The sequence below is a fragment of the Lithobates pipiens genome, unplaced genomic scaffold (assembly GCF_037356315.1).
Source record: "Lithobates pipiens isolate NorthernLeopardFrog02 unplaced genomic scaffold, aLitPip1_a1.2 Scaffold_13, whole genome shotgun sequence".
Taxonomy (NCBI): domain Eukaryota; kingdom Metazoa; phylum Chordata; class Amphibia; order Anura; family Ranidae; genus Lithobates; species Lithobates pipiens.
This window is the reverse complement of record NW_027507718.1, coordinates 73,475,468-73,499,262: the sequence shown is the minus strand read 5'-3', so window position 1 is coordinate 73,499,262 and position 23,795 is coordinate 73,475,468. Positions and strand designations below refer to the sequence as shown.

At 42.4% G+C, this 23,795-nt stretch overlaps 1 protein-coding gene across 13 annotated transcripts in view; it reads right to left on the bottom strand.

The window, feature by feature from the left end:
• MLLT3 (MLLT3 super elongation complex subunit) overlaps nucleotides 1–23,795 on the bottom strand; it is a 387,733-nt gene that overhangs the window by 134,710 nt on the left and 229,228 nt on the right. For 8 of the 13 annotated variants that reach the window (XM_077475204.1, XM_077475207.1, XM_077475203.1 and 5 more), the window contains 2 exons: nucleotides 19,970–20,029; nucleotides 15,272–15,415 (listed from right to left, as the gene is read on the bottom strand). In XM_077475204.1, coding sequence (XP_077331330.1) covers nucleotides 15,272–15,415; nucleotides 19,970–20,029 — 204 coding nt within the window. The remainder of the gene's footprint in view (nucleotides 1–15,271; nucleotides 15,416–19,969; nucleotides 20,030–23,795) is intronic. The other 5 variants (XM_077475206.1, XM_077475211.1, XM_077475214.1 and 2 more) reach the window with 1 other exon arrangement.

The window sequence follows — 23,795 nt, the reverse complement described above, 5'->3', positions numbered from 1 at the left end:
GTGTTCCCGGCTTTTCGAATTTGCCACGAACACCCCAAATTGTTCACTGTTCGCCAAACAGGCAAATAGACAACATGAGTTCGACTCGAACTCGAAGCTCACCCCTAATTTAGACCAGGGGTCTCTGAAATTTCTAATTAAAGGGCTTCAGACTTTAGGGGGGCCGAACGTTGATGTGAGTGGGAGAAATAGTGCTCCATCGATGGTGTCAGTGGGAGGAAGAATGCCTAATATCATTGGTGCCAGTGGGGGGAATGGTGCCCATTCATTGGTGTCAGTGGGAGAAATAGAGTCTCATATCTGTGAGAGGAAGTGTGTCCCAAGGGCCAGATAAAGGTATGCAAAGGGCTGCATCCAACCCCTGGGCCACAGTTTGGAGACCACCGATCAGTAGTCCATTAAGCACCCAATGTCTCACTAGCTCTTTGCTACAGCAGGAGTATACTCGATCAGCCTGTGCATTCGGGATTTTGACAGCTCTGAAACAAAAGTGTTCATAAGTGAGCACTTCTGGTTTACACTGCTGCAGAGGAGATCAGGGAAAGGATGGTCCCAGATCTCCCGCCGCTCGCCATCCTGATACAATTGCTGATATGCAGTTAGGTCTGTATGTTCCAACACAGGAATTCTGCATTATTGTCATACATCCCTGAGCACTACACATGCAGTCCTAAATGCCTGTAAGAGCAGTACAGCATCCAGCCACTTGTAAATGTCCAGTGCACCTGCAGATACAATGGATACAATGTCAGGTTTCTCTAATGTCAAAAAATGAGACAGAGTTAAATAATTTCAGAACTTTTTCCACCTTTAATGTAACCTATGTCAATTGAAAAACAAACTGAAATCTTTGGGGGGGGGGGGGGCGAATAAAAAAATAATAATAATGTGGTTGCATAAGTGTGCACACCCTCTTATAACTGGGGATGTAGCGGTGTTCAGAATTAAGCAAACACATTCAAACTCATGTTTAATAGAAGTCAGTACACACCTATCATTATTTAAAGTGCCTCTGATTAACCCCAAATAAAGTTCAGCTGTTCTAGTAGGTCTTTCCTGAAATTTTCTTAGTCACATCCTAAAGCAAAAGCCATGGTCCGCAGAGAGCTTCCAAAGCATCAGAGGGATCTCATTGTTAAAAGGTATCAGTCAGGAAAATGGTACAAAAGAATTGCCAGGGCATTAGATATACCATAGAACATCGTGAAGACAGTCATCAAGTGGGGAAAATATGGCAAAACAATGACATTACCAAGAACTGTATGTCCCTCCAAAATTGATGAAAAGACAAGAAGAAAACTGGTCAGAGAGGCTGCCAAGAGGCCTACAGCAACATTAAAGGAACCGCAGGAATATCTGGCAAGTACTGGCTGTGTGGTACATGTGACAACAATCTCCCTTATTCTTCATATGTCTGGGCTATGGGGTAGAGTGGCAAGACGGAAGCCTTTTCTTGCGCAGAAAAACATCCAAGTACAGCTAAATTTAGCAAAAACACATCTGAAGTCTCCCAAAAGCATGTGGGAAAATGTGTTATGGTGCGACGAAACCAAGGTTGAACTTTTTGGCCATAATTCCAAGATTTGTATGGTGCAAAAACAACACTGCCCATCACCAAAAGAACACCATACCCACACTGAAGCATGGTGGTGGCAGGATCATGCTTTGGGGCTGTTTTCCTTCAGTTGGAACAGGGGCCTTAATCAAGGTAGAGAGGATTATGAACTGTTCCAAATACCAGTCAATATTTCAGGCTTCTGCTAGAAAGCTGAAGAGGAACTTTATCTTTCAGCATGACAACGACCCAAAGCATACATCCAAATCGACAAAGGAATGGCTTCACCAGATAAAGTTTAAAAAGTTTTGGAATGGCCCAGCCAAAGCCCAGACCTGAATCCAAGGGCTTCAGGAAATGCAAAGGCAGTGCACAGGAGATGCCCTCGCAATCTCACAGATTTTGAGTGTTTTTGCAAAGAAGAGTGGGCAAATATTGCCAAGATGTGCCATACTGATAGACTCATACCCAAAAAGACTGAGCGCTGTAATAAAAATCAAAAGGTGCTTCAACAAAGTATTTGTTTAAGGGTGTACACACTTATGCAAATTATTTTAGTTTTATATTTTTATTTCCATCCACCGAAATATTTCAGTTTGTTGTTCAACTGAGTTGTACAGTTTATAGGTCACATTACAAGGTGGGAAAAGTTCTAATGATTTATCTTTGTCTCCTTTTTTACATCACAGAAACCTGACATTTTAACAGGGGTGTGTAGACTTTTTATATCCACTGTATGTCGCAACAGCCCTACACCTTTTTTTTTTTTGTAATTGTTTATTTTAAATTTTCAACATCATACAGAAGAAAATATACATGAGATATGAATATTAACGTATCAAGAATGCAGGTATACTTTGATTACAAGGCATACAAAATCTAAACATATAGAGGCATAGCGATGTGATTAAAGTAGTGATCTTCCACCGTATCTTTAAGGGGGTTATAGACAGAATCTGTAAACAGACTATGTAACATCAAAGAGAGCTTTAAGGAAAAAATAAAAAATAGATTTCAGACCTTCTCTCGGGGACATGTATGTATCCAGGTTTATCTAAGTAGGAGCAATCCCATCAGAACCATATGTAGACTCATCCCATGTTGACCAAATTTTAGAAAATTTGTGCATCTTATCCTCCACTACGGCCGTCAAGTGTTCCATTCTGCGTATGTCAGCTACAGTGGTGATCAATTGCGGAAGTGTAGGTGGAGAGGTGGACAACCATAACCTGGGTATGACCCTTTTAGCAGCCAATAAGATAAAGGACAACAATCTGCGCAAGGCCTTAGAATTACCAGAGAGAGGGAGGCCTAGCAGATAATGCATGGGCGTCAGGGGAATAGGAGTGCCAGCCAGTGTTTCTAACAGATTTTGGACTTGGAGCCAGAACTGGTGGACTAGGGGGCAGTCCCAAAAAATATGGTAGTGAGAGCCGACTTCCCCACCACATCTCCAGCATTGTTTCGAAATTAACCTGTTACGGGCATGTAGAATATCTGGAGTCCTATACCAGTGCATTAGAACTTTGTAAGCAGTTTCCTTGTGGGTTACACATCGAGATATTCTGGAAGTGTGCTCCCATATGTTCCCCCAGTCCACCAGGGAAATATCGTGTTGTAGAATCTGAGACCATTTCCTCATGTAGTGGTGGGTGTTCACCGTCATAGGTATGGCGTCATGTAATATCGTGTAAATAGTAGAGATCAGTCTGCGTTCGTAAGGACCCTTAGCACATAGGCTCTCAAAGTCTGTGGGTTTGTCCAGAGTCAGAGAGGGGGACCTGATAGAGAAAAAGTGTCTGATCTGTAAGTATGAATGTAGAAGCCTTTGGGGGATCTGGTGTTGCTTTTGCAAGGTGGGAAAAGTCAATAAATGGCGTGTCGCCGGGTTAACAAAGTGTCGGAGTTGAAAGAGTCCCGCTTGGGTCCATGGTAGCATACGATCATAGGACAGGCTATCTGGGATGTCTGGGTTAAATAGGATATTTAAAAGCGGTGGACAGGGAAAAGCGGTCATTGCACCTTTTCCAGATATTCAACGTGAACAACATGGGAGCTAGGCATATGTGCCGTAATTGGGGCATATGAAGGGCAGTAGAAGGCCAAAGCATATAGCAAGGATGTACCGGGGCTGTAACACTCATTTCTATTTCTGACCATCTATTTGGGGCCTTCCGGGAGGTCCAGGAGGTAAGAACTCTCAGGTGTGTGGCATAATAGTATTTAATGAAATCTGGGCCTCCGAGCCCCCCCCTATTCCTCCGAGCCAGGACCACTGTCCACGCTAACCTGTGGGAAGCGTTATTCCAAACAAAACGGAGGCTTCTCCTTTGAAGGGATTTCAACTGTGACATAGGGATAGCCACAGGTAGAGTTTCAAACAAATATAATAACTTAGGGAGGATAGACATTTTAAGGACATTGATTCGGCCCAACAGGGATAGGGGGAGAGATGTCCAGTATGTCAGCAAGCGATTAATTTCTGAGAACAGGGGGGGGAAATTGGCCTTATATAAAGTATCATAGGAAGCAGTAATGCGAACCCCCAGGTATTTAAGTGAGTGAGGACACCAGTGGTAATTATACTTACTTTGAAGCAAAGATAAGAGGGACGGGGCCCTACACCTTTTACTATTAAAAATTTACATTCAAAATAGTAAATCGACAGTTTGAAGAGTAGACAGGGGTTTAGTGCTGGCTGTACTCAAGCCCACCCCCCAAACACCTATAAACTGGGATTCGGACTGGGCTGTAACAACAATCAGTATTAACATGAAAAAGTAGGAGCTTTTATTTACGAAATGGGACCACCAATCAGAATGAGTCAAAATATTATTTCCACAAGGTCCCCTAAGGGATTAAATAAAAGTAAAAAAATAAAATGGGAGTTCACCTTTTAAAAAAAACAATTGCTGCTTACTTGCCTCCTACATAGCCTCCCCCTTTTCCCTTCTAGATATTCCTAAAGAGGGGGCTGGGTAGTTATGGTCACAATAATTAACATCTGTACTGTGCTGGCAAAACACATTATCAGTTGTATACTAAATGCACACAATCTGTCCTAACAAAAGGTTAAAGGCTTGGATAACATGTTGTATATTAAAGAGGAAGTAAACCCTTCCAAACAACTTGGACCTATAGGTAAGCCTAGATTAAGGCTTACCTGTAGGTCCAAGCAATATCTCCTAAACCTATATGGTTTAGGAGATATTTGCCCGAAAATGGGCACCGCTGTCTACGGCGCATGCGCCGTAGACAGCGGCGCGCAGGCGCACTAAATGCGGCAAATCCAAGAATGGATTTGCCAAATTTGTCGACTCCCGTGCGCATGCGCGGGAGTGACGTCATCGCGGCTTCGCCGTATGACAGCAACGGAGCTGCGAGGCGCGACTCCCGTGCGCATGCGCGGGAGTGACGTCATCGCGGTTGCGCCGCTGTCATTGGTCGGAGCTGCGAGACGCCACCAGCAAGATGGACGCGGCGGACTACAGGGATCAGCGGCGACTTCGCTGGCTCCTGTGTCAGGTAAGTGACACATAATGAGCTACTATGCGATGCATAGTAGTCCATTATGCTTTACCTTTGCAGGGAAAAAAAGAGGAAGTAAACCCATCAGGGTTTACTTCCTCTTTAATGCACTTAAAATAATTCACTGAATCTGTCCCCATAATTGCACATTGCAAACTATTCTGAACTATTTCAAGCAGCCTTTAGAGTCCTGTGTATAAACCTGCATTGCATTTGGACAATCAGATCCCCACACCACCTGCACATCCGTTGGACAGCACATTCTAAGAAAGCTCTTTGTAATGTTTTTATATAACCAAGTATGATTACATATTTCAAAACACCTGAGTGGAGCTATAATAACCACAGTGACAAACTGTGCCTGTTTGTCCTCAACCTTGTGACTAGACTGTCACAAGGTTGTATCTAAAATTGTTTAACAATTTGGCTCTGCATATGGGCACTTTCTGTTTTCCATAACACTAGATAAATGGGAAAAATAGTACACGGCCCAGCCATGCAGTAAATAGTATTAAAATACAGGTATATCAGTTTATTTGCATTATCAAGATTAATATACATACGTTTAACCACCCCATGAATTTTTTCAGTTTTCAGAGCTGTTATACTTTGAACAATTATTACTCAGCCATGCACCACACAAAAAAAAAAAGATTATTATATATATTTTTTGGGACAGATAAAGCTTTCCTTTTGGTGGTATTTATTCACCACTGGGTTTTTTATTTTTATATATAAATGAAAAAACAAAACAAAACAAAAAAAAAAACATGCTTTTTCTAATTTTGCCATACAATTTGGTGTATATTAATTTGTCTGTGGTAAAGTTATAGAGGCCACAAACTATATTATACAGTAAAGAAATAAATGGGGGCTGTACATGCAGATTTCCTCCTGAAAATTCTAGTTGCCCGTCTCTTATGCTGTCCCTGATGTAAAGTTTTCTACTTGGAACATGCATAATAGGAAAATAAGAATGAAATCCTAAGGGTCCTTTCACACGGGCGGGATCTGTGATAATCCGCCCCATGAACATCTGCTTGCTCAGCGGAGATCACTCCGTTGATCCCCGCTGAGCTGGCGGATGACAGGGCGGTCCCTGCACACTGTGCTGGGACCGCCCTGTCAGATCTCTGCTCTCCCCAGTGGAGGGGGGGATCGGATGAACACGGACAATCTGTCCGTGTTCATCTGATTCGCTCTGCAGACGGATAGAAAAATAGGATTTTCCTACGTCTGCAGAATCGGACCATAGCTGGGACGGACGATATCGGGTGTCAGCGGATGTTCATCCACTGACACCTGCTATCCCATAGGGTTGCATTTACGTCCGTATTTCATCCGAAAACGGATGGATGAAATATGGACAAACGGTCCGCACATGTGAAAGGGGCCTAACTCTTACTTATACTTCTTTTGAATAGATTTTTAAGTTGGAAACTAAGCACTATAGCCAGGCAACTAGCATTTGCTTAACGACAAATCAGCAATGTCAGCCTGACTGTTTCTTTCAAGCAAGGTTCTCATTATTATTATTATTATTATTATAATACAGGATTTATTTAGCGCCAACAGTTTGCACAGCGCTTTACAACATGAAGCCAGACAGTACACTTACAATACAAGTCAATACAGGAGGGACTAGAGGGCCCTGCTCCTTAGAGCTTTAATATCATGCCTTTCAAGCCAAGCTATGTGACTACTGGACAAGTATGTTAAGTACTGACGAACCTACATTTGTAAGGAAAGAAGCAATAAGCTAAAAAAGCAGTACTCCTTGTCTGACTGCTAAGAACCTAATTGACATTTGGAATAGATTTCTCCCCACAAGTGCATTTAACAGCAACTGTAGAGGTCACGAGCATCATCTCTAAAATTTATGTCTGTAATAATCATACGTTTGTAGGGATCCATTGCCCTCTAAGGTGAGCTGCTAGTATCATACTGTAATGTATAATTATGTATGTCACTTCCTGACTCCTATCTGGCCCTTTGCTAATAACTGTTTGTACATTTAATGTGAACGCTGGTTTTAGATTTTCTTATAAAAAGTGTGCATTATATACACACTTGGGTGCATCTATACATTATGGTTAATGTTATAGGAGGGCTGTAGTAGTTCCTCTGCTCTCAATGCCTCTGATAAGATTACTGGTTAACTTCCCAAGAAGGGAATCCCCTTTGTTCACAGAGGCTCTGTCCTGGGTGGATGCACTGCCAACAATATCAATCCCATTCTTCCACTAATGCCCTGTACACACGGTCGGACTTTCCGACGGAAAATGTGCGATCAGATCGTGTTGTCAGAAAATCCGATCGTGTGTGGGCTCCATCACACTTTTTCCGTCGGAATTTCCGACACACAAAGTTTTCCGACAACAAAATCTGATCATTTAAATTCCAATAGTGTGTAGACAATTCCAGCGGACAAAGCACCACGAATGCTCAGATTAAATTATGAGACAAAAGCTATTGGCCACTGGCCCGTTTATAGTCCCGTCGTATGTGTTCTATGTAACCGCGTTCAGAACAATGGGTTTTCCGACAACTTTGTGTGACCATGTATATGCAAGACAAGCTTGGGCCAAAATCCGTCGGAAAAAATCTGACGGATTCAGAACGTGTGTACAGGGAATTAGTGACGGTTCTGGTTCTTTCCTTTACCTACAGGTTTACGGCAATATTCTGTTTTGGGAGGGCCATTTCTCACCGTCTCCCCTAAAAAAAAAAAGAAAAAAAAAAAGGAGGGGGGCTACATATTTGTACACTTCCTGCAAAACACACACTTTTGTGCTTGTTCTCAATGCACCCCTGATCATTACACAGTCCTAGCACTGGAAGAGCCAGATGATCATGGATATATTACTTTTTGTCATATATCCATAATCACCTGTCTCTTCCATAAAAACATTGCGCTAGGCCTATGTAATAATCAGGTGGAGAATTAGAACAAGCACACAAGTATGCCTTTTTATCACTATACTGACTCATGTTTAATTAAAATAAGACTAATTTTCCAACTGTAAGCCAGTTATCACCTGTCAGAAACTATAAAGCCATTGCTACAGAATAATGGATCAAGTTGCTGCAAAGTGTCATTTTAAAGAAATTACACATTAATCTTGGTTTATGTCGTTCTTTTTCCCCAAGACTTATGCTTTAGAGAGAAGGAAGAAAATGATACACTGACAGGTTGAGTATACCCCATCCATATAAACCAGTAGTCACTTTGAAATATACATCCCATAAGCAAATGAAATCCGATTTGTCACTAGTAATAGAATTCATAGTGTGCTACCAGCACAGGCAGACAGCAATAAACGTTACAACAGATGATATATAGTTTAATGAGGACCGATCTGAACTTCATATACTGCTTTCTACGTTACTTCATAGTCCCAGATGATTTGTACCAGTCCGATGTCTTGATGAGTCTCCAAGTCCCTTATTATGGCTCAGTTAATCTTTCCTTTCATTTTAATGTGAAGTTTCATCAGCGCACACAACAAGGTGACCCATTATGTAAAGCACATAGCAGCTCATTTCCTTTACTGAGAAACATTAACCAAAAGACTAATGGAAAATGCAGCAGCTCCCGTGTACTTTGTATTGGACACTTTCTGGAAAAGCATCTTGTGTTTGCTCACCTGTTCCTTTACAAACAGCAAACATTCAGCTTATCACCGCATGCTGCACTAAGAGCCCATTTTATTGCATGTCAACAAGGCCCTCAGAGACATTTCGATAAGAAGATCTCCTTACTGCTCCTGGCATTAGCGGATTTATAACATCAATATCATTTAGTTGTATTAAAAGATATTTCCAGCTGCTGGGAACTACAGAAAATTAAAGAATCCCAGGTCCAATGTAATTAAACATATACCATACCTGTGGCATCCCTCTAGAGCAGGGATCTTCAAACTACGGCCCTCCAGCTGTTGTGGAACTACAAGTGTCATGAGGCATTGTAAAACTCTGACATTCACAGACCTGACTGGGCACGATGGGAATTGTAGTTCCTGAACAACTGGAGGGCCATAGTTTGAGGACCCCTGGTCTAGAGGCTAAAAATCACTAACAGGAACTGCTACTCCAGTGATCTCTATTAGCTTCTGGGTCCTGTGCTGAGCCCCTGGCCTGTTGCATTGTGAACACACATGGTTGGCTGTTCAGCACAGGCACCATTCAGAGAATGCTTTGCATTTTTTCAATGAATGCAAAATATTTTCTGACTGGATGAGGTGAAGAGGTGGGGTGGTGATATAAAGCTCTCCACCTCATCCAATCAGAGAAGGTTTGGCATTCATTGAGAAAATGCAAAGCATTCTATGAATGGCGTGCATGCCAAGTGGCCAACCTATTGTGTTCAGAATGCAGTAGGGCAGCCACTTGGCATGGGACCCAGAAGCAAGTGGAGAGCACTTAAGTAGCATTGTCTATTAAAGTAACCTCCAACTTTCAGGTGGATCGCACAGACATGGTATATGCATCGCTGCATCAGCCCAAACTGGACCACGGTAACTATGTAAAAAAAATCCATACCTGGACTTTTTCAAGTTTCAAGTTTAGGTGTAATTATAATGATTTCCACCATCATTAACAATTGCAAAGCATGCTTCCATTTTGAACTTGGATCATGAATCAGCATCTACCTTCTTTTCTAAAAGGAAACCTGGATAAAGATGATGCCAGTGTTGACTCTCCATTTGTTTGCCTTACATGCTGATCCACTGGCTGACCTGGAAAGTAATAAAGCTGGAGACAACCAGTCAACTAGTATTCTTGTTAACAGGTCATAGATGGCCACCCCTGTATTTATCTCACAACTTGCCTTTATCCTTAAAGTGGTTTTAAAGGCAGAAGGTTTTTTTTATCAATGCATTAAGATAAAACGTCTTCTGTGTGCATCAGCCTCCCTCAGCCCCACTAATACATACCAGAGCCCCATCTCGATCCAGCGATGTTGCACAAGAGATTCGGCTGTCCGGGACTCTCCCTCATCATTGGCTGAGGCGGCAGCGAGGCGCCATTGGCTCCCGCTGCTGTCAAAGTCAGTGAGCCAATAAGGAGAGAGAGGAGACTAAGCAGGTACTAAGCATTAGTCTAAGCAGGGACTAAGCAGGTATGTATAACATGTTTGTTTGTTTAAAAAAAAAAAAAAAAGAAAAGAAAACTTTAGTATCACTCTAACTTCTATCATAGCTCTGACAGAACCCTGACCTTTTTTAAAAGGGACAATGCAAAGGTAGCCAAAGATGAGGCATGGCAGCTGGCCATTAGAGAACAGTTCATTTGACCACTGAGAAGCTTATTTACAGGACTTCACAACCACTTAAGCTGAACAAATATGTGCTTTGACCTCTGGCTGGTTGCATGCCAATGAAATATGAAAACAGCACAGGACTGACTTAAGGTAATATTACCCTTCATTTTTAAGAACTATCAGCAGCTGATGTAATTACTTTACCTTTTAAACATTGTCTATAATACACATTTAAACTGGTGGTTTGACCACTGCCCCAGATTTCCTGTTTCATGGTGACTCCTTCCTCAGGCAGCATCCTATGGACCCACCCTTGTATGCAAGGAGTAGAGTTGCTGTGTGCATCAATAGAAGTATGCAGCTCCTAATCAAGGATGGCAAGACACCCCCCCCCCCTCATTCCTCCATCATCCTCCACCCTCTTACAGACAGCCTGAAGACTGCACTGACTATTGTTAATGACCCATACACACAATGAGATTATCGGCTGAATGATCGTCCGTTTTTTATTGCATGCTAATCTCAGATCGAATCTGATGAGTTTACTAAAGCCACGAAAATTCCTGCACGACAGAAAAAAAAAAAAAATCGGAAGTGATGTAATGGGCTGTATTACATGTGTTACATTTTGGGCTGTATTACATTTTCGAATGATAGTTGTACTGATTAAATGAAAATCATACGATCCGGCATCGTACAGAAAAAAATTCCGTCTATGTCCCATAGAATAATAATCGGATGAACTGTCCTGATTGGCTCTCAAAAGCTCTGTATGAATGGTCAGATTATCGTATGATCGCTTAAAACGCGGTATTTTGCGTACGATTTTCTGATCGTGGGTACGGGCATAAATCTTTTTTGTAAAGAACAGATGTTCAGGGAAGCAGCACAAACAGCATGAGCCAGCAGCATTAAACATTGTCAAGTTCTGGGTTATGTATTTAAGTGCTGGGTTATGAATTTTAACAGTTACTGGGGAATATTTTGATGTACTGTGCTCAATATGTTAAGCTAAAAAACATTGAGGGTTTAATACTACTTAAAGCTGGCCATACACCAGTTTAATGCTGCATGAAATAAATGAGCTTTTTGAACATTCATTCATTCTTTTCAAAGTGAGTGGGGTCAAATACTTGATTTTTTTTTCCAGATGTATCGACAAGGAAGATCTAAGGAGAAAGATGGATAATTTTTTTTTTAATAAATTCTGGATTTGGTTTGAATTTACAAAAAGTCATAAATATTGTAATGCACATTTTAAAATCGATAGTAGAACTCAAAACATTTTCAGGGTTTTCATACAAAACTGTTTGAGTGCATAATGGCACAATCAAATGCTCTGAAGAACAATTTCATGAACGTTTGAATGAAATGTATGTATGGCCAGCTTCCCAGGCTGGCTGATTAGGCCTTCTTCCAACAAAGGTGTTTAAAAGTTCTTAATAATTAAAGTATGTTATTCCACATTTCAGCCCTGACACGCTGTGATAAGAAATCCCTAACTGCATGAGCATTCTTCCATTTTATCCTTTGATTAATTACATAACAAAAGCTAAATACATTTTATTTTTTTTGGTCAAGTCAACCAGTTTTTATAAATTTTATTTAAGCATAGTGCAGTAGAGCCTTCTTTTAATAAACAGTATCACAGATGTAATTTTTTCACATATTGCAAAAATAGGAGGATTGTTCCTTATTTTAGGATAGTGGGTGAAGCCATGCAGTTTTTGCAGCAATAGCTAACTGCACATACAGAACCAGTTATTCTTTCGCTGATAAATGTCTCTAATATTAGTGCAGTTGGCCATTGGGGAAAAGGGGAATTATTTGCATGGTTCCACTCACTGTCCGGCAATAAGAATAATCCTCCTATTATGTGAGGCATGTGTATACCTGCTGTTATAAAAAGCTTCTTCCTTGTTATACCCTGCTTTAGTGGAGGCATTTTGGTTCCTTTTATCTCTTCTGGGTTATAAAATCTTATAATTATCTTATAAATTAAATTTGTAATAGAAAACACATAAAACTAGATTATATCCAAATGAATTAGCGTTGAGGCCTAGAACATCATTCAGAAACAAATTGTCCCCCACAACATATACAGAACTTTTATACAATCCTACAACCCTGGTGACACATACCAGCCCTGGCTATTGCCAGATAAGATTGATTTCAGACCTTCTGTCTGGTCACTTGAAACACAGGAGTTAATTTATTTAAAGTGAAAGAGAGCTTAGTGAATGTGGTGTAATTTGACTTTGCAAACAATACCCAAAACATTTTTGCTTGCACATGATTGGATGATGGAAGTCAGCAGAGCTGTGCCTCATTCACTAAGCTCTGGGGCAAATTCCCTTGCAAATTGCACAGCCTATTTGCCTTTAGTAAATCAATCCCACAATGTCCTCTTCTTCTCTTGGCCAGTGATGGGTCCTTGATAATGTAAAGAACATCACTAAAGGAATGAGGTCAGAAATATTCTGTGCAGCATTGTACATTGAGTGTGAGGCACCATTATGAGAATCCCTCTGGTATTAGAATCAAGACACCCTGAGCTTAACCACTTGCTTACTGGGCACTTAAACCCCCCTCAGTCCCAGACCAATTTTCAGCTTTCAGCGCTGATGCACTTTGGGTGACAATTACGCGGTCATACAACACTGTACCCAAATGAAATTTTTATCATTTTTTTCCCACAAATAGAGCTTTCTTTTGGTGGTATTTAGTTACAGCTCGGAGTTTTATTTTTTGCTAAACAAACAAAAAAAGATGCAAAAAAAAAAAAAAAAAAATCATGTTTTAATAGTTTGTTATAAAATTTTGCAAACGGGTCATTTTTCTCCTTCATTGAAGTGCGCTGATTAGGCGGCACTGTTGGCTGCATTGGTGGGCACTGATGGGCTGCATTGGTGGGCACTGATGGGCTGCACCGGTGGGCACTGATGGGCTGCACCGGTGGGCACTGATAGGCATAGTTAAGGCGGCACTAATAGGCACAGATAAGGCGGCACCGATGGGCACAGATAAGGCGGTACTGATGGGCAAAGATGGGCACAGATAAGATGGCACGGATGGGTGGCACGGATAAGTGGCATGGATGGGTGGCACGGATGGGCACTGATAGGTACCACAGATAGATGGGACTGATGGGCACTGATAGGTGGCACTGATAGGTGGCTCTGATAGGTGGCACTGATGGGCGGCACAGATGGGCGGCACAGATGGGCGGCACTGCTGGGCACTGATGGGCGGCACTGGGGTGCAGCACCTTTGAGGCAGATTGGGTGGCACTGTGGGTGGCACTGTGGGTGGCACTGTGGGGTGGCACTGTGGGTGGCACTGTGGGTGGCACTGTGGGTGGCACTGTGGGCACTATGGGCACTGACGGGGGGCACTTACTTTTGCTTTTATTTTATTTCAGGATGGCACTGCGGGAGGCAGGTGGGCACAGGCAGGTGGCAGGTGGTCCCTTGTATTGATGGCCGTGATCGGGACTGATGTCCCGATCACGGCCGCCGGCGATCGGCTTTTTTTTTCTCTCCTCGCGCTGTCAGCGCGAGGAGGAATAATAGCCGATTACCGGCTCCGTTCTATCACATGATCAGCTGTCATTGGCTGACAGCTGATCACGTGATAAGGGGTCGGGATCGACCCCTTACACGGATCGGTGATCAGGCGAGTCTCACGGACTCGCCGATCACAGAGCGCGCCGCGCGCGCCCCTCAGGGGGCGCGCAGGCCGCTCGTAACCGGGACCACGTCAATAGACGTAGTCCCGGAAATGTAGGTCCGCGCTAATGCCGTCATTTGGCAATAGCGCGGATCTGTAGTGGTTAAGGAACAAGGTACATGGGTTGAATGATGTATTCACGGCCTGGCACTGGACCACAGAACAGTTAGACCACAGGAGATGGCACTGGGGAGAAAATTAGCTCTGCTGCAAAAGCTATGTTTCTTCTTGCTTTACACAGTCCTGGGAAGATATTAAAGCGGAGTTCCATCCAAAAATGGAACTTCGCTTTAAGCACTTTTTTTGGGGGGGGGGGGGGAGTGGGGGCTTCATTAAGAGGAGGACTTCCTGTCCCACTTCCTCCTTCCGCCCAGGGACCACCAAGGCGACTCCTCCTTTCGCCTTAGGCAGCCCCTCCCTCTAGGCGATCTCCTGGGACACGTGACAGGTCCCAGGATATCATCTGTCCACTCCGGGAGCGCAGCCCGACTCACACATGCACCGCGTGTGCCCGGCCATGAAGCCGAAAGCTGTCATGGCCAGGTGCCCAGAGTGGCAATGGAGGCGCCGGCGAAGAGGATTGGGAAAGGAGCGACACCCCGTTCGGACGCATCGCTGGACCGTGGAACAAGTAAGTGTCTGTTTATTAAAAGTCAGCTACTACACTTTTTGTAGCTGCTGACTTTTAAAAAACATAAAAAACCTGGAACTCCCCTTTAAAAAAAAAGGCAGCTAGCACTGTTGATTGGAGCACTGGGCATATCAGACTACTAGAGACCCAGGACACTGAGTTGTGCGTCAGCAGCAGTCTAGCTCTCCAGCTGCTGCCAGCACAGGGTAGTGTGACCCTTACTGCAGCACAAAGGAAGGTAAAAAAAGGAGCATATTACTGTATATGTAAACCTGACTGCACTGAAGCTATAAATACAGAAGCTTCATTTGGAATTTAAAGATACTTATTTCAATGGATATTCCACAGTCTGAAAAACAACATCATGGCAATAAGCATTAAAAATGGAATAAACAGAGCTTTATCACTTACTATAACACATCATTAAGCTGCACTATCCTGTTCTGTACAACTACTCAAAAAGGATTGGGTCTCAAAGTTGGAAAGAATTCAAACAAAGCACATCTTAATTTAGGGTGTTATAAATGCAAAGTATTGTATACGTTAACATAACTACAAGTCTCACCCCTCCGGCTTTAAGCAGTTTCCTTCTAAACTCCTCAGTGGGGTTGTTAAAGGTGAGTTTTTCACAGCGTAGGTGGTTTACAGGCGGATGACCTTCAAGGTGCAGAAACAAGTCGTAGTCAAATCGCACTTTTCTAGGTTCTTCCTACAAGAAGGAAAAGCAAATATATAGTTAGGAAGTATATATTTTTTTTTTGTCTTTTTTGATTTGTGTTACTGATAATTCAGTCATCCATAAAAAAGAAAGAATGTGTATAAATCCTAACCACTAGAGAGCAAACATTTGTCCCTCTGCTTAACATTTTTTGGAGATGAGGGCTGGCCTGGAACTATAGACTTACTTTGTGAGGAGTAGAAAAAAAGAAAATATTCTGCTGTACATGTATAATTACAGTGCCTTTAAAAAGTATTCACACCCCTTGCAATTTTTAAAATGGTCATGTTTCAACCAAAAATGTAAATGTATTTTATGTGATAGAACAATACAACGTGGCACATAATTGATAATTGTGAAGTGGAAGGAAAATGATAAATGGTTTTCAAAATATTTTGCAAATAAATATGTGAAGTGTGTGGTATGAATTTGTTCATTCCCCTATACTCTGATACCCCTAACTAAAATCTAGTGGAACCAATTGCCTTCAGAAGTCACATAATTAATAAATCCACTGTGTGTAATATAAAGCGGACCTTCAGTCATTTTTTTTCAACTTTCCACCTATTAAATCCTCTGCCCTTGTTGTTTTAAGTTCGGATAGTAAAACATTTTTTTTTTTGCCAGTAAATACTTTATACAGCTCACTTCCTGTTTCTTGTCTGGTATGACATTATGCACAGCTCTCTCACTTCAGTGAAAGTTTGCCAGGAGGTTGGGGGGGGGGGGGGGTGCCTCTGTGTGTCGTTGGAGGGAAGCTTCAGAATGGCAAAGATGCTTTTATTACAAATTATGTGAGCAAACTGCAGTTCCTCTTTAATCTCAGTATAAATACAGCTGTTCTGTGAAGCCCTCAGAGGTTTGTTAGTGAACCTTAGTGAACAAACAGCATCACAAAAGGCCAAGGAACACACCAGACAGGTCAGGGATAAAGTTGTAGAGAATTTTAAAGCAGGATTAGGTTATAAAAAAACATCCCAAGCTATGAACATCTAACTGAGCATTGTTCAATCCATCATCCAAAAAATGGAAAGAGTATGGCACAACTGCAAACCTACCAAGACATGGCCATCCACCTACTAAACTGACAGGCCGGGCAAGGAGAGCATTAATCAGAGAAGTAGCCAAGAGGCCCATGGTAACTCTGGAGGAGCTGCAGAGATACAGCTCAGGTGGGAGGATCTGTCCACAGGACAACTACTAGTCGTGCACTCCACAAATCTGGCCTTTATGGAAGAGTGGCAAGAAGAAAGCAATTGTTGAAAGAAAGCCATAAGAAGTCCCGTTTGCAGTTTGCAATATGCCATGCGGAGGACACAGCAAACATGTGGAAGAAGGTGCTCTGGTCAGATGAGACAGAAATGTAACTTTTTGGCATAAAAGCAAAATGCTGCGTGGCGGAAAATTAACACTACACACCACCCTGAACACACCATCCCCACCGTGAAACAAGGTGGTGGCTGCATGGTGTTGTGGGGATGCTTTTCTTCAGCATTGACAGGAACGTTAGTCAGAGTTGATAGGAAGATTTCTTTTAAATGTACAACTTAAAAACTCAGAAAAGACCATAGGACTTGAGGGGATGCTTTTCTTCAGCATTGACAGGAACGTTGGTCAGAGTTGATGGGAAGATGGACAGAGATAAATACAGGGCAATCTTACAAGAAAACCTGTTTGAGTCTTCTAAAGACTTGAGACTGGGGCAGAGGTTTATCTTACAGCAGGACAATGACCCTAAACATACAGCCAGAGATACAATGGAATGCTTTGGAGCAAAGCCAAGTGACTGAATGAAAAAGCTGAACCAAATTCCCCCCATCCACACATTTGATGTGGATTAGAGCTGCACAATTAATCGTTAAAAAAAATCGTGATCTCGATTCACCCCCCCCCCCCTGACGATCTCTCCTGCAGAGGTTGCCGATTCTTTCATATAAACAATTGGAGAAACTATTTGCTCACTCAGCTGTCAAAAGAAAACATCTGGACAGTCTGACAAGTTTTTTATTTTTTTTTAACTTGCAACATTGTAACTAAGCTTCCTTCTTAGATAAAAGGGATAGAACTTATGTGTAAATAATCTGCAGACTGCCAAGGTTTCAACAACTGTAAATGCAGGAAGTTTAACCACTTAAAGTCTAAATCTTTTTCTGACACTTCTTTCTTAAGTTAAAATCAATATTTTTTGCTAGAAAATTACTTGGAACCCCCAAACATTATATATATTTTAGCAGAGACCCAAAGGAATAAAATGTCAATTTCTGCAATATTTTATGTCACACTGTATTTGCCCAGCGGTCTTTCAAATGAAATTTTTTGGGAAAAAAATCACTTCAATGAATAACAAAAAATAACAAAAAAAAAACGAAACCGTAAAGTTAGCCCGTTTTTTTTTTTGTTTTAATGTGAAAGATGATGTTACGCCGCGAGAATTGTGAGAGAATCATTATCTATCTTCTAAGCAAAAAAAATTGTGATTCTCATTTTAGCCAGACTCATGCAGCTCTAATGTGGATGCAGGAATGCTCCCCACTGTGTCTTCTGACAGAGGGACTCCCTCGCCATCAGAATACACTGATCAGCACTCCAGCCTACTGGATGCATGCATTGATCGAGCGAAAATTTACCAACAAGCCAGTTCATGAGAAGTCCATTGATAGACTGACTTCTCATAATGGGGACGGCCATACATGGCTCGAAAACCAAAACCAGCCGCATTTTAATCCATGTATAGCCAGCTTTAATGATCCTGTAATCTTTTTTTTTAATTAAATAATTTTTCACAAATTTTCCCCCTGCCCCCTACACTTGTGTGTCAATCTTAGGCGCAAGCAAATTAGGGAAGTTACATTCCTACATATAATGGGACCATGGAAAACAAATTTAGCCAACCTCTGATCACAGCACCAAAAGAAGAAAAAGGAATTTGTAGATTCAGGTGAGACAGAGCAATATAGGGTACTTTTTTGATTCTAAATGCTGCACTTGTTACAAAGAATAATAAAAAAAATAATGAACCCCAACTACCCTGACAATAAGTGAATTATATGATTATGCTACAAATTTTTGCTTGTCAGACAACTGCACTTGCTAACATGTTTTACTGTAATATTTCTAAGTATTTTGTATTAAAGGATTTTTCATTTGTGTTGACTCTTCATGACAGTAGCATTTATAGTTAATAACAAGAAAGCATACCAATATTCTGATTATTAAATTATTCTTTAATTTTATAATAAATTCTTACCTTTAAGTAAGTCTGCTGAATAATGTGACAAATTAATCTACAAGTAACATACCACCTTTATGATTTAGCCTGCATTCAAACAGCAATGATGAACATCCTCCAAAGTATCTACTCTCTACTACTATCTACTCTCATCAAAAGCAAACTATATTATTTATGGTGATATCCTATCATGAACAAATACATGGTTAAAGTTTAATTGCACTGCACCACAAACCAAAAAACGCTTTTTAATTCAATTTTGAAATTCAAAGCAAACTTCCCAATCTATCCAAGTCTCCATGCTTTATTTTGCTGAGAAATCATTTGTGAAAAACACCCCTTAGCACTTCTGGCCCAGGCCATCTTTAGGCACTGATGAGAAGGCACTAATATGCAGCACTGATGGGCACTAATGAGCACTGATAGGTGGCACTGATGGGCAATGAAAGGGGGCTCTGATGGGCGGCACTGAAAGGCAGCAATAACTTGCATCACTGATGGGCACAGATTGGCCTCCCTGATGGGCACAAATTGGCATCACTGCTGGGCATTGTTGGGGCTGCACTGATAATCAGGGCACTGATAATTGGTGCCCTGATTATTTGTACAGGTCTCCCCTGTGAGGAGATGCCACTGATCGGCTCTCCTCTCCTCACATTCTGTGCGAGGCAAAGAGAGCCGGCAACTGCCATTTCCTTATTTACACGTGATCAGCTGTGATTGTATACCAGTGATCAAATGGGTAAAGAGCCACGTCATCGGCTCTTTACCGAGATCGGGGGTTGCACCGCATCCCAGTGACACGGCACGCAAGAGTGGTGAGACTGGGGTGACGTCATATGACATCATCGCAAAACAGGGCAACCCACCCACCATCATTTGTCTATATAGTGGACGGGATGTAGTTAAATCAGTTGTAAAGTTATTTATTTTATCCTAAAATAAAAAATTGTATACGCACCTCTCTGTGCAATGACTTTTGCTTCTGCGGTCCCCTGCCAGTGCTCTCGGCTCCTCCTCTTCTGTGTGTGCGCGAGCACAGTAAGCCTCTTCCTATGGTGGCATATGTGTGGGCTTAATCCCGAGCCAGGCTGTGTGCATCCATTGACACACACAGCATGGCACGGGCCCGCCCCTTCCTCTCTGGATTTGACTGACAGTGGCAGGAGTCAATGTCTCCTGCTGCTCTCATCAAGAGAGCAGAGAGGAGAGAAAACCCACAGGCGAGCGCAATGATGGATCGATACAGGACTTGGATAAGTATTTGGAGGGGGAGAGGGGGCAAAACAGGCACTGAAAATCTACGTTAGACTTACCGGTAACAGTATTTCTACGAACCTTCCAGGACGACACACCTGAGAGTTGAGGTCTCCTCCCTACAGTAAAACACAATCAATTGACAGATTTTTATAAGTCCCCACCCTTCCCCTTGATTCCCAGTTTGTAATAAAGTAATCCTGAACAGGTTCACAAGGACAATCACTCCATATAGGTACTCACCACCTAGTGTTCAACTCATTTTCCCTCCACCATAGGGTGGGAAGTAGGCCTGCGGTCCTGGAAGGTTCATAGAAATACCATTGCCGGTAAGTCAAATGTAGGTTTTCTCCTATCACCTTCCAGGACACTTGAGAGGATAATCAAGTAAACACAGGCCTACCATCAGGGTGGGACCACAGCCAAGTCTTGCTGTGACAACACTTCCACATGGTAGTGCTAAAAGGAGGTATCCTGACTGGACCAGGTGGATGTGCTACGTCTTTGTTCCCAGGAGGCCCCTGCTTTCTCAGCCCAGTAAGTTGCTAGTGACCTGGTTGAATCAGTCTTAACTTTTGCTAGTGCTGGCACCCCAGAACACTCATAAGCCAGGGAGATAGCTCCCCGATCCACTTCGAAACTGATACTTTAGAAGCCTGAAGTCCCTTCCTTGGCCCAGCGTATAAAACTAGTAAGTGATTGGATTTCCTAAACTCTTTTTCTTTGTTAACCACTTAAGGACTGCCTCACGCTGATATACGTCAGCAGAATGGCACGGCTGGGTACAATCACGTACCTGTACGTGGCTCTTTAAGTGCCCAGCCGTAGGTCGGGAATGTGCCGCCATTGGCGAGCTCCCGACCTGGTCCTGAGCTCCGTGACCGTGGCCACGGGACCAGCGGACCCGATTGCCGCTGGTGTCCCGCAATCGGGTCACAGAGCTGAAGAACGAGGAGAGGTCTGTGTAAACAAACCTCTCCTCGTGCTTCCTAGTGTGGCTGTCACCGATCATCTGTTCCCTTTTATAGGGAAGGATGATCAGTGACATTGCATGCCAGGCCAGGCCCCCCTACAATAAAAAAAACATATAACATCATACATAACTCCTACACTGCCCCCTAGTGGTTAACTCCTTCACTGCCAGTGTCATTTACACAGGAATCAATGCATTTAAATAGCACTGATTGCTGTATAAATGACAATGGCCCCAAAAATGTGTCAAAAATGTCCGATGTGTCCGCCATAATGTTGCAGTCACAATAAAAAAAAATTGCTGATCGCCGCCATTACTAGTAAAAAAAAAAATATTAATAAAAATGCTATAAAACGATCCCCTATTTTGTAAACGCTATAACTTTTGCGCAAACCAATCAAAAATCGCTAATTGTGATTTTTTTTTTTACCAAAAATATGTAGAAGAACACATATCGGCCTAAAAAGTTTTTTTATATATTTTTGGGGGTTATTAATTATTACAAAAAGTAAAAAATATTGCATTTTTTTCAAAATTGTCGCTCTATTTTTGGTTATAGCGCAAAAAATAAAAACTGCAGAGGTTATCAAATACCACCAAAAGAAAGCTATTTGTGGGAAAAAAGGACACCAATTTTGTTTGGGAGCCACGTCGCAGGACCGCGCAATTGTCAGTTAAAGCGACGCAGTGCCGAATCGCAAAAAAGGGGCCTGGTCCTTTGGCTGCAAATTGGTCTGGGGCTTAAGTGGTTAATAGGTAAGGAGACACCTTCTTACATCCAGGCAATGAAATTTAATTTCTTTCTCCTTTTTTGGTTTATCACAAAAGGACGGGAATGTTATATGTTGTGTCCTATGAAATAAAGATACTACCTTTGGTAGATACAAAGGGTCTGGGCTGAGGGTGACTATTTGGCTGTATCAATAGGAAGGGGTTCCTTCATGGACAGCCCTTGTAGATCCCCAAACCTCCTGGTCATGGTAAATGCTAACAAAAATGAAAATTTTAAGGTTAGAAACTTAAAATGAACCTCCTCTATAGGTTCAAATGGTTGTTTAGAGAACACCTCTATACCCTTGTCAGGTCCCATGGTGGGAAACTGCGTTGGAGGCCAGGGAAACCCTTTCCCTGGCCACCAGGAATCGCTTAATGAGGTTTTGCTTTGCTAGTCTTGTATCAAGGTAGGCCGAGAGCGCTGCTATCATCAACCGAAGGTGCTGACTGCTAGGCCCTTTTCTACTCTGTCCTGGAGAAACTCCAAGATAACCGGGACAGTGATAGAGGTCATCTGTTTTTCTATACCCTAGGAACAGAAAGTCTTCCAAACTTTTGAGTAAATTTTCTTAGTCACTGGTTTTCTGCTCAGAACGAGGGTACCCATCACTCTCTCTGAGCAGCCCTTACGCTTTAAGATCTGCCGCTCACTAGCCAAGCCGCCAGCAGGAAAAGTTCCAGCCTTGGGTGCAATTGGGTGCACTGGACCCTGCCTGAGAAGATCCGACCTGTTTGGGAGCATCCACGCCTCTGCCACCGCCATTGGATCTTAACCACATGCTGACCGGCGCACGCCGATATACGTCAGCAGACTGGCACAGACAGGCAAATAGGTGTAAGGTACATCCCTTTAAATTTGCCGCTGTGCCATCGTGTGCACGCCGCCGGTCGGAACCTCCGTGAGTCTGATCGCGGGTCCTGCGTACTCTATCGCCGCGGGGATACCCATGATCGCCTCACGGGCAGGAAGAACGGGGAGATGCTAATGTAAACAAGCATCTCCCAGTTCTACCTAGTGACAGCGTCACTGATCTCTGCTCCGAGTTCAGTGATGTGTCATAGTCAGCCACGCCCCCCCCCCACAGTTATAAACACGCCCCTAGAACACACTTAACCCCTACGCTGCCACCTAGTGGTTAACCCCTTCACTGCCAGTGTAATTTACACAGGAATCAGTGCTTTTGTATAGCACTGATTGCTGTATAAATGACAATGGTCCCAAAAATTTGTCAAAAATGTCCATTGTGTATGCCATAATGTCGCAGTCATGATAAAAATCTGTGATCACCGCCATTACTAGTATTTACACAGGAATCAGTGCAAATGACAATGGTTCCAAAAATGTCCAATGTGTTTGCCATTATGTCGCAGCCACAATAAAAATCGCTGATCACCGCCATTACTAGTGAAAAAATAAATATTAATAAAAATGCTATAAAAATATCCCCTATTTTGTAAATGCTATAACTTTTGCACAAACCAATAAAACGCTAATTGCGATTTTTTTTATTTTTATTTTTTTACCAGAAATATGTAGAAGAATATGTATTGGCCTAAACTGAGGAAAAAAAACATTTTTGATATTATTTTTTACATTTTGCTATAATAAATATTCCCCAAAAATATGAGTTTTTTTCAAAATTTACGCTTTTTTTGTTTATAGCGCAAAAAATAAAAACCGCAGGGGTGATCAAATACCACCAAAAGAAAGCTCTATATGTGGGGAAAAAAGGACGTCAATTTTGTTTGGAAGCCACATCACACGACTGCGCAATTGTCAGTTAAAGCGGCGCAGTGCCGAATCTCAAAAAGCGGTCTGGTCTTTGGCCTGCAAAATGGTCCGGGGCTTAAGCGGTTAAGCTTGCCAACCAAGCTCTCCTTGGCCACCAGGGCACTATCAGGAGGAGCTGGCCTGGAGGCTGGTTGAGCTTCTGAAGGACCTGCAGAATCAGTGCTAGGGGTGGGAAGGACATATGCGAGCCTGCACTGCCAGGTCTGAGACAGGGCGTCAGCCTTCTGACTCCCTCCCTTGGGAAATTGAGAAATACCTCTTTGACCTTTCTGTTCTGTCAGTTGGCAAACAGATGTATTTCCGGATTCCTAAAGCCCCATACACACGATCAGATTTTCTGAAGATT